At 44.0% G+C, this 13,237-nt stretch overlaps 1 protein-coding gene across 8 annotated transcripts in view; it reads right to left on the reverse strand.

Annotated features, from left to right (window-relative positions):
- The window catches only part of dennd6b (DENN/MADD domain containing 6B), a 236,093-nt gene that overhangs the window by 142,828 nt on the left and 80,028 nt on the right, over nt 1–13,237 (reverse strand). For 7 of the 8 annotated variants that reach the window (XR_010967118.1, XR_010967117.1, XR_010967119.1 and 4 more), the window contains 2 exons: nt 10,996–11,075; nt 2,373–2,447 (listed from right to left, as the gene is read on the reverse strand). Coding sequence is in view for 5 of the 8 variants with exons in the window: in XM_068005278.1 (XP_067861379.1) it covers nt 2,373–2,447; nt 10,996–11,075 (155 nt within the window). In the remaining 3 variants the exon portion in view is untranslated. The remainder of the gene's footprint in view (nt 1–2,372; nt 2,448–10,995; nt 11,076–13,237) is intronic. The other variant, XM_068005276.1, reaches the window with a different exon arrangement.

The raw sequence follows: 13,237 nt of genomic DNA on the forward strand, positions 1-13,237 counted from the left end.
TATCTGTAATCACCAGGCATTGTTCTCTGACTATATATGCGGTAACTTTCAAGGAATCCTACACACACCTGACGAAGGAGAAAGCCTCCGAAAGCTTTTGATTTTCAAATAAAACTGTTGGACTATAACCTGGTGTTGTAAGATTCCTTACATATGGCCTTATTAACCTGGGTCACTACTTTTAGTGATTTGTGTGTCTGTACCCTTGGATCCATTTGTTCATTCTCTCTCTTCTGTTTCTCCCCCTTCCAAGGTTTGGTATCGTCGGCAAATCCGATCAGTTTGCATTGAGTTTCTGAATCCAAGTTGTCAATATAAATTATAAACAGGCGTCCCATGACTGATCTTTGGGACACTCCACTCAGAATTTTGTCTCTCCCTCCACCCTGATATCACTCTGCTAACTGTTTCTTATCCTTTAGCTAATTTCTTAGCCATTCCCAAATTTTACCTTAAATAGAGTCCATTCATTTGAAACTTTGTCAAAAGCTTTTAGAAATTCTAAGTACATTATGTTCTACAGCTTTCCGCTATCCACTTTCGATGTCACTTTTTCAGTAAAGTCAAGGAGATTAGTCAGGCAGAAACTTTCCCTTCTGAATCCATATTATTTACAAATACTTCTTTATATTTATTCCTGATTATCAATTCCATTATTTTACCTCGTGTTGCTGAGTCTAATGGATCTGTAGTTACCTGGGTCTGTTTCATCAACTTTTTTTTGATAATGAGTGTCATGTTAACTTGTTCCCAGTCTAGTGGAACTTCGTCAGCATTCACCAACTCCCTTAAAATAGTCAAAACCCCACATCCCTTGTCTCTCTTAGTGCCGCAGGATACTAATCCTGGAGATTTGTTTTGGTTTGAGCCCTTCAGTCTGTCTAAAGTCTCCATCTCATTTATATCAGTCATTAATTTAACTTGGATTGTTTCTTATTGTTCATGTCTTCACTGGTATATACTTGGAGTGGTGAATACTTGGAGGAAGTAAACATTTAGTTTATTAACCATTTAACGTTCACCCTTTGACTCTGTCCTGTCAGCATCTTTTAAGGGTCTCAATTCTTTTCTGACTGCCCTTTTACAGTTACTGTACGGAAAGAATTTGTTACTGGTTTATTTCTGCAGCTATCCTCATTTACGATCTTTTGTCTCACGTCTCACACTTTTAATGCTTCTGATATTAAAAAATATTCTTCCGAATGGGCGCTCTCATTTTTCTCCTGCAACATTTGTAGAGTTTATTTTTCATCCTATATTCACTTGTGTGTTGCTCTCCAACCAGATTTCCGCTCCTGCCTCAGCACTGAAACGGCCCTTATCAAAGTCACAAATTTCATCCTATGTGACTGTGACCATGGTGCACTATCCCTCCTCATCCTTCTCGACTTGCCTGCAGCCTTTGACATGGTTGAACACACCATCCTCTTCCAATGCCTCTCTCCTCTGTTGTGCAGTTCAGTGGGAATGCCTTGGCCTGGTTCCATTCTCATCTATCCAGCCTCATGCAATGGATTCTCTTCCCAGTCCCGCACCATTACCTCTGGAGTCCCCCAAGAATCTATCTTTGGTCCCCTCCTATTTCTCATCTACATGCTGACCCTCGTCGACATCATCCGAAAACTCGTCAGGTTCCACATGTACGCTGACGACACCCAGCTCTGCCTCGCCACCACCTCTCTCAACTCCTCCACTGCCTATGATTTGTCACGCTGCTTGTCCGCTTGGATGAACAAAAATGTCCTCCAATTAAACATTGGAAAAACCAAAGCCATTGTCTTCGGCCCCCACTACAAACTCCGCTCCCTAGCCACCAACTCCATCCTGCTCCCTGGCCACTGTCTGAGGCTGAACCAGACTGTTCGCAAATGTGGCATCCTATTTGAGCTTGAACTGAGCTTCCGACCCCATAATCCTCCCCATCATCAAGACTGCCTATTTCCACCTACGTAACATTGCCCGTCTCTGCCCCTGCCTCAACTCATCTGCTGCTGAAAGCCTCATCTATGCTTTTGTTACCTCCAAACTCAACTATTCCATGGCTCTCCTGGCCGGCCTCCCATCTTTCACCCTCCAGAAACTTGAGCTCATCCAAAACTCTGCTGCTCGTATCCTAACTCACACCAATTCCTGTTCACCCATCACCCCTGTGCTCGCTGACCTACATTGGCTTCCAGTCCAGCAATGCCTCGAATTTAAAATTTTCATCCTGCATTCAAATCTCTCCATGGCTTCAGCCCTCCCTATCTCTATAATCACCAGCCCTACAACCTTGCAAAATCTTTGCGTTTTGCCATCAAAACAGCTTCCACCACCCATTGAGGAAAGTCTAGCTGTGGGCCATCATCATACTTTATAACAATAGTTTGCACCTTTTGCCATACCTCCTGGTTGGACTGTTTGAGAGGGCTCATTCCAAGCTTGTCATTCTTGGATGGAATCCGCACCTACAGATGAGCAGAAAATGCAAAACTTAAAACAGAAAAAGGAAACAATCCTAAACACATAATAAAAATCCAAGACTAAGAATATGTAAACTATCCAAGGATTCACAAACTTCATTACAACTTGATAAATAGAAAATTAAACTTTTAAACCGGTGGGGAGCGGACCTGGGAGGAGCACCAGAGCGACGCCAAGTTTAAAAGCGGCGAGGCAGCGGAGAGGCCTACAGAACTGGTGGGGAGCAGACCTGGGAGGAGCACCAGAGCGGCGCCAAGTTTAAAAGCGGCGAGGCCTACACCGAGACCCTCACTGAGACCAGCGGCGGAGGTCAAGAGGTGACGTCACCAGTGAAAAAGTGACGCGGCGCAGGGGAGGCAGCTGATTGATAAGTAGGTTCAGGTGAGTATTTATACTATTCTACAGTGCAACTAAAGTAAAAAGAAAGGTAAGGTCTGCAGCTCTGAAAGCAAGTAGCGTTTTTTAATGAATCAAGGTCCCTAGTGTAGTTAACATTCTCTAAATTAAGAGTAATTCAAAGGAGTAAACTCCTCAAAGGGAGTAACTAAGGAGCTTAATCTAAGGCAAGTCATGGCAGCAGAGCTCACACCTGTGATATGCTCCTCCTTCGCTATGTGGGAAGTCATGGACACTACCGGTGACCCTTGCGACCATGTGTGCAGGAAGTGTGTCCAGCTGCAGCTACTGGCTAACCGCATTTCGGAGCTGGAGCTGCGGGTGGATTCACTGTGGAGCATCCACAATGCTGAGATTATTGTGGATAGCACGTTCAGTGAGGTGGTCACACCACAGGTAAAGATTGCGCAGGCAGAAAGGAAATGGGTGACTGCCAGGCAGAGTAAAAGGACTAGGCAGGTAGAGCAGGAGTCCCCTGGGGCCATCTCCCTCTCAAACAGATATTCCGCTTTGGATATTGTTGGGGGAGATGGCTGATCAGGGAGTGCAGCAAAAGCCAAAACCGTGGCACCACGAGTGACTCAGCTGCACAGGAGGGGAGGAAAAAGAATGGGAGAGCAATAGTGATAGGAGATTCCATCGTAAGGGGAACAGATAGGCGGTTCTGCAGCCGCAGACGTGACTCCAGGATGGTATGTTGCCTCCATGGTCCTAGGGTCAAGGATGTCACGGAGCGGCTGCAGGACATTCTGAAGGAGGAGGGTGAACAGCCAGAGGTCGTGGTCCATATCGGTACCAATGACATTGGTTCAAAAAAAAGGGATGAGGTCCAGCAAGCAGAATATAGGGAGTTAGGAAATAAATGAAAAAGCAGGACCTCTAAGGTAGTAATCTCGATTACTCCCAGTGCCATGTGCTAGCGAGAACAGAAATAGGAGAATAGACCAGATGAATGCGTGGCTTGAGAGGTGGTGTAGGAGGGAGGGGTTTAAATTCCTGAGGCATTGGGACAGATTCTGGGAAAGGCGGGACCTGTACAAGCAGGAAGGGTTGCACCCAAGCAGAAACGGGACCAATATCCTCACGGGGGCATTTGCTAGTTCTGTTGGGGAGGGTTTAAACTAGTATGGCAGGGGGATAGGAACCAAGGGGCAGGTACAGATAGGACAAATTCAGACCAGGAAACAGGAAGTAGAAAAGCAGTTAGTGACGTAGTTAGCGACTCAGAAAGGCAAAAGAAGCAAAGGTTAAATAATGTTCAGCACAGGAATTTGACGGGGTTAAAGGGTATATACTTCAATGCAAGGAGTATCACAAGCAAAGCAGATGAGCTAAGGGCACAGACAGACACATGGCAGCATGACATCATTGCTATAACGGAAACCTGGCTTAAAGAGGGGGATAATTGGCAGCTCAATATCCCTGAATATAGAGTTTTCAGGCAGGATAGAGTGGGTGATAAAAAAGGAAGGGGGGTAGCATTATCGGTTAAAGAATCAATTACAGTTGTAAGAAGGAATGATATGCTAAATGGATCATCAATCGAGGCCAAATGGGTTGAGCTAAGGTGTAAAAAAGGGGCAGTCGCACTACTAGGAGTGTACTATAGACCCCCGAGTAGCGAAAGGGAGATAGAAGAACAAATATGTAGGCAAATTTCTGAATGCAAAAATAAGAGGGCAATAATAGTAGGGGACTTCAACTACCCTAACATCAACTGGGATTCAAACAGTGTGAGGGGCACAAAGGGCGCAAAATTCTTGATCGGTGTCCAGTACATGACAAGAGGGGTTGTAATTCTAGATTTAGTCCTGGGAAATGAAGATGGGCAAGTGGGTGAAGTGACAGTGGGTGACCACACTGGGGATAGTGACCACAATTCAGTTAGTTTTAGCATAATTATAGAAAAGGGCAGAGTTAAATCAGGAGTAAACGTTTTAAATTGGGGGAAGGCAAATTTTACAGAACTAAGAGGTGATTTGGCAGAAGTGGACTGGACACAACTACTTGAGGAGAAATCAGCGGCAAGCCAGTGGGAGGTACTAAAAAGTGAAATTCTATGGGTACAATGCAAACAAGTCCCCTCAAAGAAAAAGGGTGGCGCTGCCAAATTTAGAGCCCCCTGGTTGTCCAGCAGTATACGGGGCAAGATAAAGCAGAAAAAGAAAGCTTATGACTGTCACAGAAAACTAAATACTGCAGAAAGCCTAGAGGAGTATAGACAGTCCAGGGACGATGTAAAAAAGGAAATAGGGAAAGCAAAGAGAGGGCATGAAAAAATATTAGCTAGTAAGATTAAGTACATTAAGAACGAGAGGATAGCTAAGGAAAAGGTGGAACCTATCAGAGATGATAAGGGTAACTTGTGTGTAGAAGCAGAGGATGTGGGTAGGGTTTTAAATGAATAATTTGTCTCCGTATTCACTAAGGAAAGGGATGATCCGGACGTAGTAGTTAAAGAGAGGTGTGAAATATTGGATAAGGTAAACATAACGAGAGAGGAAGTACTAGAGGGACTGGAATCCTTGAAAGTTGATAAGTCACCAGGGCCGGATGGATTGTTTCCTAGGCTATTGAAGGAAGCCAGGGAGAAAATAGCAGATGCTCTGAGAATCATTTTCCAATCCTCACTAGATACAGTAGAGGTACCGGAGGACTGGAAGACTGTAGACGTAGTATCAAAGCTTAAAAAGGGTACGAGGGAAAGGCCAAACAATTATAGGCCAGTCAGTCTCACCTCGGTGGTGGGCAAACTATTAGAATCAATACTGAGAGATAGGATAAACTGTCACTTGGAAAGGCACGGTTTAATCAGGGATAGTCAGCATGGATTTGTTCAGGGAAGGTCATGCCTTATAAATCTGATTAAATACTTTGAGGAAGTGACAAGGAGGATTGATGAGGGTAGTGCAGTGGATGTTGTCTACATGGATTTTAGTGAGGCATGTGACAAGGTCCCACATGGTAGACTGGTCAGAAAGGTAAAAGCCCATGGGATACAGGGAAATGTAGCAAATTGGATCAGTAACAGGAAACAAAGGGTAAAAGTCGATGGATGCCTTTGCAAATGGAAATCCGTTTCTAGTGGTGTGTCACAGGGCTCAGTGTTGGGTCCCTTGCTGTTTGTGGTATATATTAATGATTTGGACTTGAATGTAGGGGGGCATGATTGGCAAATTTGCAGATGACACAAAAATTGGCCAAGTAGTTGATACTGAAGGGGATAGCTGTAGACTCCAAGAAGATATCAATGGGTTGGTGGAGTGGGCAGAAAAGTGGCAAATGGAGTTCAACCCGGAGAAGTGTGGGGTAATGCACTTAGGGAGGGCAAACAGTAAAAGGGAATACGCAGTAAACGGGATAATACTGAGGGGTAGAGGAAATGAGACCTTGGAGTGTATGTGCGCAGGTCCCTGAAGGTGACAGTACAGGTAGTTAAGGTTGTGAAGAAAGCATACAGAATGCTCTCTGTTGTTATTAGCTGAGGTATAGAATACAAAAGCAGGGATGTAATGATGGAACTGTATAAAACCCTGGTACGGCCACAGCTGGAGTACTGTGTGCAGTTATGGTCACCACATTACAGGAAGGACGTAATTGCTCTGGAGAAAGGGCAGAGAAGATTTACAAGAATGTTGCCAAGGCTTGAGAATTGCAGCTACGAGGAGAGATTGGATAGGCTGGGGCTGTTTTCCTTGGAGCAGAAGAGGCTGATGGGAGACTTGATTGAGGTGTACAAAATTATGAGGGGCCCAGATAGAGTAGACAGGAAGTACCTGTTTCCCCTAGCGGAGAATTCAAGAACTAGAGGACATAGATTTAAGCTGATTGGCGGAAGGATTGGAGGGGACATGAGGAAGAACTTTTTTTTTAAACCCAGAGGGTGGTGGGTGTATGGAATTTGCTGCCCAAATTGGTGGTAGAGACAGGGACCCTCAACTCTTTTTAAAAAGTACCTGGACCTGCACCTAAAGTGCTGTAAGCTGCAGGGCTACAGACCGGGTGCTGGAAGGTGGGATTAGAATGGGCACCTGGTTGTTCTTCGAGCCGGCACGGACATGATGGGCTGAATGGCCCCCTTCTGTGCTGTACTTTTTCTGTGGTTCTAAACAAATACACCAGTTTGTAATCATGAGGAAAACTGCATTGTCCAATATTGTTTTGTCCCTCTCCAAGCTTATTGCAGTCCCAATACTGTTGCTGTTTTCCCTCAAATCATTTATACTTTCACTCCCACCTGCTCCCCCCAAGACTCTCAAAATCCCTAAATTAAAAAAGGATTCATTGCACTATTTGATATCTTACTTTATTGCACTCGATTTATAGGACATTGCCCATATGAAATGGAAATTAGTATTAGTTACACAATAGTGCTGGAGAAATTAATGGGACTGAAAGCCGATAAATCCCCAGGGCCTAATAATCTGCATCCCAGAGTACTAAAAGAGGTAGCCATGGAAATAGTGGATGCATTATTTGTCATCTTCCAAAATTCTATAGATATTGGAACAGTTCCTGCAGATTGGAGGGTGGCAAATGTAACCCCACTATTTAAAAAAGGGAGAGAAAACAGGGAACGACAGACCGGTTAGCTTAACATCAGTAGTAGGGATAATGCTAGAGTCTATTATAAAGGATGTGATAACAGGACATTTAGAAAATATCAACAGGATTAGACAAAGTCAACATGGATTTATGAACGGGAAATCATGTTTGACAAACCTACTGGAGTTTTTTTTGAGGATGTAACTGGTAGAATAGATAAGGGAGAACCAGTCGATACGGTTTATTTGGATTTTCAGAAGGCCTTTGATAAAGTCCCACATAAGAGGTTAGTGTGCAAAATTAAAGCACATGGGATTGGGGTAATATACTGGCATGGATTGAAAATTGGTTAACAGACAGGAAACAGAGTAGTAGGAATAAACGGGTCTTTTTCGGGGTGGCAGGCAGTGACTAGTGGGGTACCGCAAGGATCAGTGCTTGGGCCCCAGCTATTCACAATATATATCAATGATTTGGATGAGGGAACCAAATGTAATATTCCCAAGTTTGCTGACGACACAAAACTAGGTGGGATCGTGTGTTGTGAGGGGGATGCAAAGAGGCTTCAAGGCAATTTAGACAAGTTGAGTGAGTGGGCAAATACATGGCAGATGCAGTATAATGTGGATAAATGTGAAGTTATCCACTTTGGAAGGAAAAACAGAATGGCAGAGTATTATCTGAATGGTGACAGATTGGGAAATGTTGATGTACAAAGGGACCTGGGTGTCCTTGTACACCAGTCACTGAAAACAAATATGTAGGTGCAGCAAGCAGTTAGGAAGCCAAATGGTATGTTTGCCTTCATTGCAAGAGGATTTGAGCATAGGAGCAAGAATGTCTTACTGCAGTTATACAGGGCCTTGGTGAGACCAAACCTGGAGTAGTGTGTGCAGTTTTGGTCTCCTTACCTAAGAAAGGATATACTTGCCATCGAGGGAGTGCAGCGAAGGTTCACCAAACTGATTTCTGGGATGGCAGGACTGTCGTAGGAGGAGAGATTGGGTCGACTCAGCCTGTATTCACTCGAGTTTAGAAGAATGAGAGGGGATCTCATTGAAACATATAAAATTCTGACAGGGCTAGACAGACTGGATGCAGGAAGGATGAGTCCCCTAGCTGGGGGGTCCAGAACGAGGGGTCACAGTCTCAGGATACGGGGTAGGACATTTAGGACTGAGATGAGGAGAAATTTCTTCAAAGTCATCCAGGGGTATAGGGAGAGAGTGGGAATATGGTACTGAGATAGAGGATCAGCCATGATCATATTGAATGGTGGAGCAGGCTCGAAGAGCCGAATGGCCTACTCCTGCTCCTATTTTCTATGTTTCTATATGATGTAAAATTAGGAGCCCAGAAAAGGATCAACAGTAGGCAAACAGCCCTATTATGGATTCTATCCATTTATTTAATTCCTTGAGGAAGGTTCTACAAAATGTATCTCTTGCCTGAAGCAAAACTCTAGGCTACTTATCTAACCTGGGAATAGTATGTGTATTATGCTCTACTCAGGTATGCGTTTTGAGCATCTTGGACCAACACTGAAGAAGAGCAGAAATTCTCATCACTGTGCTGGATTACAAAAAAGATGACAAGGAGCCGAACATCATGGAATCAATGAATATTGGGCTTAATGTTGTCAAGTTGGAAAAAATGTCAAATGGTCAGAGGAAAAGGCACCAAGACGTAGCATTAGAAAGGAGAAATGAGGTGTATAAAGGATTGGGAGCGACATATAGCATTAGAGTAAGAAATAGTACAGTATTAGGTGGGATCAGGCTAAGAGAATATAAGAAGATCTAAGATATATTTAGAGTGCACGAAGCGTAGTAATTAAGGTTGGTGAGCTGCAGGCTAAAATAGCCACATGGGAATATGATGTAGTGGCAATAACAGAGACCTGGTTTAAAAAAGGGCAGCATTAGATACTAAACATTCCTGGATACAAGGTGTTCAGGAAAGATAGGGAAGGAAAAAAAGGAAGTTGGTTGCAATATTGATTAAGGAGAATATTGCAAGAGAGAGAGGACATCCTTGAGGGGTCAAGGACAGAAATTTAACACAGAGAAGTGCAAAGTGATACATTTTGGCAGGAAAAATGACGAGAGACATTATAAACTGAATGGTACAATTCTAAAGGGGGTGCAGGAACAGAGAGACCTGGGGTAGATGTGCACAAATCTTTGACGGTAGCAAGACAGGTTGAGAAAGGGGTTAAAAAAGCTGACGGGATCCTGGGCTTTATAAAGTTAAACGCTACACATAACCCCACCAGCGAACAAATGTTATCTGTTTTTAATATAACGGGTCATTTGCTGTCTTCCTTCCGGATGTCTCTATGTCTCTGCCTCTCTCTCTTTTTTTTGGGGGGTTTGTATATTCGGTGGCCTTGTAGGTGACACCTCTCTGTCTGCTCACTGTGATTGCCTTGGCAACGGGCAGTAATCACCAGGCATTGTTCTGTGATTTATAAATGCGAAGGATTCGAAGATTTCATTTCCACAACATTCACCTGAGGAAGGAGGAAGCCTCCGAAAGCTTGTGAAATTTAAAATAAATTTGTTGGACTATAACTTGGTGTTGTAAAATTGTTTACAATTTATAAATAAAGGCATAGAGTACAAAAGCAAGGAAGTTATGTTGAACCTTTAGAAATCACTGGTTCGGACACAGCTGGAGTAATGCGTCCAATTCTGGGCACCGCACTTTAGGAAGGATGTGAAGGCCTTAGAGAAGGTGCAAAAAAGATTTACTAGAATGGTTCCAGGGATGAGGGATTTCAATTAGGTGGATAGGCAGGAGAAGCTGGGGTTGTTCTCCTTGGAACAGGAAAGGTTAAGAGGAGATTTGAGAGAAACTATTCCCATTGGCAGAAGGGTTGAGAACCAGAGGACACAGAATGGCAAAAGAACCAAAAGGTGATATGAGGAAAAACTTTTTTACGTAGCGAGTAGTTATCTGGAATGCGTTGCTGAAAAGGTAGTGGAAGCAGATTCAATTGTAGCTTTCAAAAAGGAATTGGATAAATAGTTGAAGTGAAAAAATCTGCAGGGCTATGGGGAAAGAGCGTGGGAATGGGACTAACTGGATTGCTCTTACAAAGAGCCAGCACAGGCTCGATGGGCCGAATGGCCTCCTTCTGCGCTGTAACAATTCTAAGGATACGGATTCTCTATCTTGTGGGCAATTGAGCAACATCTAAAAGGCTGTGTAGAAAGCAAGACCTCAAATCCGAATTAAAAAATTAAATTTAATTAAAATTAAATTTAAAGAAAAGAGAAACAAAGGCAGTTAGAAATGACGCATTTTAGGAGAGATAAATTCCTATGGACATTTCTACATACAGGGTCCAAGCAGCGAGGTTGGGTTAAAATAATCTCCTTTCATCTCTGGAGCCCTAGCTTCAAATCCACCCCAGAAGGATGGAGTCGTGTTTTGTCTCTCAGAAAGAGCCTGAAAGAAGTTGCAGTCTAATTATTCCACACAACAGTCCCTTCCTGAGTTTTTGAGGCCGAAACAGCTGCAAGACATCTGGGTTTCTTCCCATCAAACTCCAAATATCCCGTGTTGCAAAGTTCTGCCCATTCATACCTGAATGACCACTCCCATGACGGGCAGGCTCAGTGTTTTTCCAGGGACTGGTGCTGGCCATTGGTCTACCTCATTACAAACTGCAAAAAAGACAGAAGAAGCTTGACTGTATTCAGAATGCAAACATTGAAAGCAATCTTCTGCAACTATTTTCTTCAACTATACTTTTTCCCAGAATTGTTCCCACTATAATGTCTTCAATAACCCAAAGGATAAAATCATGAATTCAAGAGTGGGCCATTAAAGTTTCTAAATGGAACTTATAACCTCAAATGACATGCAAGCGCAACAATGCCAGGTAATTAATGGAATCCCAGATTCTTGCCAGAGGCAAGATGAGGAGAACATTTTTTATGCAGTGAGTTATGATCTGGAATGCATTGCCTGAAAGGGTAGCGGAAGCAGATTCAATAATAACTTTCAAAAGTGAATTGGATAAATACTTGAGGAGAAAAAATTTGCAGGGCTATGGGGAAAGGGCAGGGGAGTGGGATTAATTGGACAGTTCTTTCAAAAAGCCGGCAGCACAGGCACGATGGACCAAATGACCTCCTGTGCTTTATCATTCTATACCTTTGTCCCTTCCCCATGCCCCCCTCCAACAGTTAGAAGCTAATCAAAGCCTTTGGAAAAAGTTCTAGAAATGTTTGGATAGACTTAGAAGTATTGCAAACGGCACAAGATAAATCTGGAAAACTCAATCTGAACTGGGGAGAATCTTCTTTCTTCACAGAGCTGCAAAAAGTACAACTTGGATGATAGGAGAAAATAAAATGAGTTTTAGCAACAACAACAACAACAACAAGTACTTATATAGCGCCTTTAATGGAGTAAAACATCCCAAGGCGCTTCACAGGAGCGTTATCAAACATAATGTGACACCGAGCCACATAAGGAGATATTAGGACAGGTGACCAAAAGCTTGGTCAAAGAGGTAGGTTTTAAGGAGCATCTTAAAGGAGGAGAAAGGGGTAGAGAGGCAGAGAAGTTTAGGGAGGGAATTCCAGGGCTAAGGGCATGGGCAGCTGAAAGCACGGCCACCAATGGTGGAGTGATTAAAATCGGGGATGCGCAAGAGGCTAGAATTGGAGGAGTGCAGAGATCTCGGACGGTTGTAGGGTTGGAGGAGGTTACAAAGATAGAGAGGGACGAGGCAATGGGGTTATTTGAAAACAAGGATGAGAATTTTTAAATCGAGGCATTCCTGAACCGAGAGTCAGCGAGCACAGGGGTAAAGGATGAACGGGACTTGGTGCGAGTTATGATATGGGCAGCTCAAGTTTATGGAGGGTGGAAGATGGGAGGCCGGCCAAGAGAGCTTTGGAACAGTCAAGTCTGGAGGTAAAGGCGTGGATGGTGGTTTCAGCAGTAGATGAGCTGAGACAGGGGCGGAGGCAGGCGATGTTACGGAGGTGGAAGTAGGCGGTCTTGGTCATGGAGCACCGAGGGCATGGCCCTGAGCTTTAATGGCACTGCAATTGGAGAATGTAGGATTCTGCAACACTGGAGAATGCCTATAAGGTCTGGAAGCATTAAGGGAAAGTACCAGGGTCTATCAGCATTGGGGTGGAGGATCAAGGAATGTGGCAAAGAGAAATGTAGTCTGGAGCACTGGAGGAGGTACAGTTCTTGGAGTGTGCACATACCTGGGGTCAGAAGGCCCTGATATTAGTTGGATGGGTGGGGGAGAAATCCTGGGGAATGGCAGCATTTTGGGGGTGGGGTGTATCCAAGACATAGGAGCACTGGGGGGCATATTAGGCACAGAATCTCTGTGCCAGCACCGGAGAGGGGGTTCTCAGTATCCACCAACGTTGAGGGAGTCCTCTGAAGGTTGAGCCCAGCAGTACAGGGTAGGGGAGGGGCAACATCTAAGCTCTAGCAGCACTAGAAGGTGGCCCGGGGTGAAATTGTTTTGACATTTATGGGCAGATTCTCCTGATTGATCATTTGAAGATTGGCTGTTTTCATAATTTGTTCATTGTGTTTTTCATGGTTTGGGATTCTGTGGCCATTTTTTCCATAAAACACACTTTGATAAAGGTGATTTAAATGTGGTTAAGCAGCTGCTTTGAACAAATCCAAAGCAATAGCCCATTCATTAGCAATGTCTGACCAAACAGGAAGACACCAACAATTTGGTATTGATATGCTCTTGGACCTAGAAATTGGAATAGCGCCTGTAGTGCCCCCCAACCTCTCCCCCAAGATTTACTGTAGGCCTGGTGCTGGTATGTCCCCA

The sequence above is a fragment of the Heptranchias perlo genome, chromosome 24 (genome assembly GCF_035084215.1).
Source record: "Heptranchias perlo isolate sHepPer1 chromosome 24, sHepPer1.hap1, whole genome shotgun sequence".
Taxonomy (NCBI): domain Eukaryota; kingdom Metazoa; phylum Chordata; class Chondrichthyes; order Hexanchiformes; family Hexanchidae; genus Heptranchias; species Heptranchias perlo.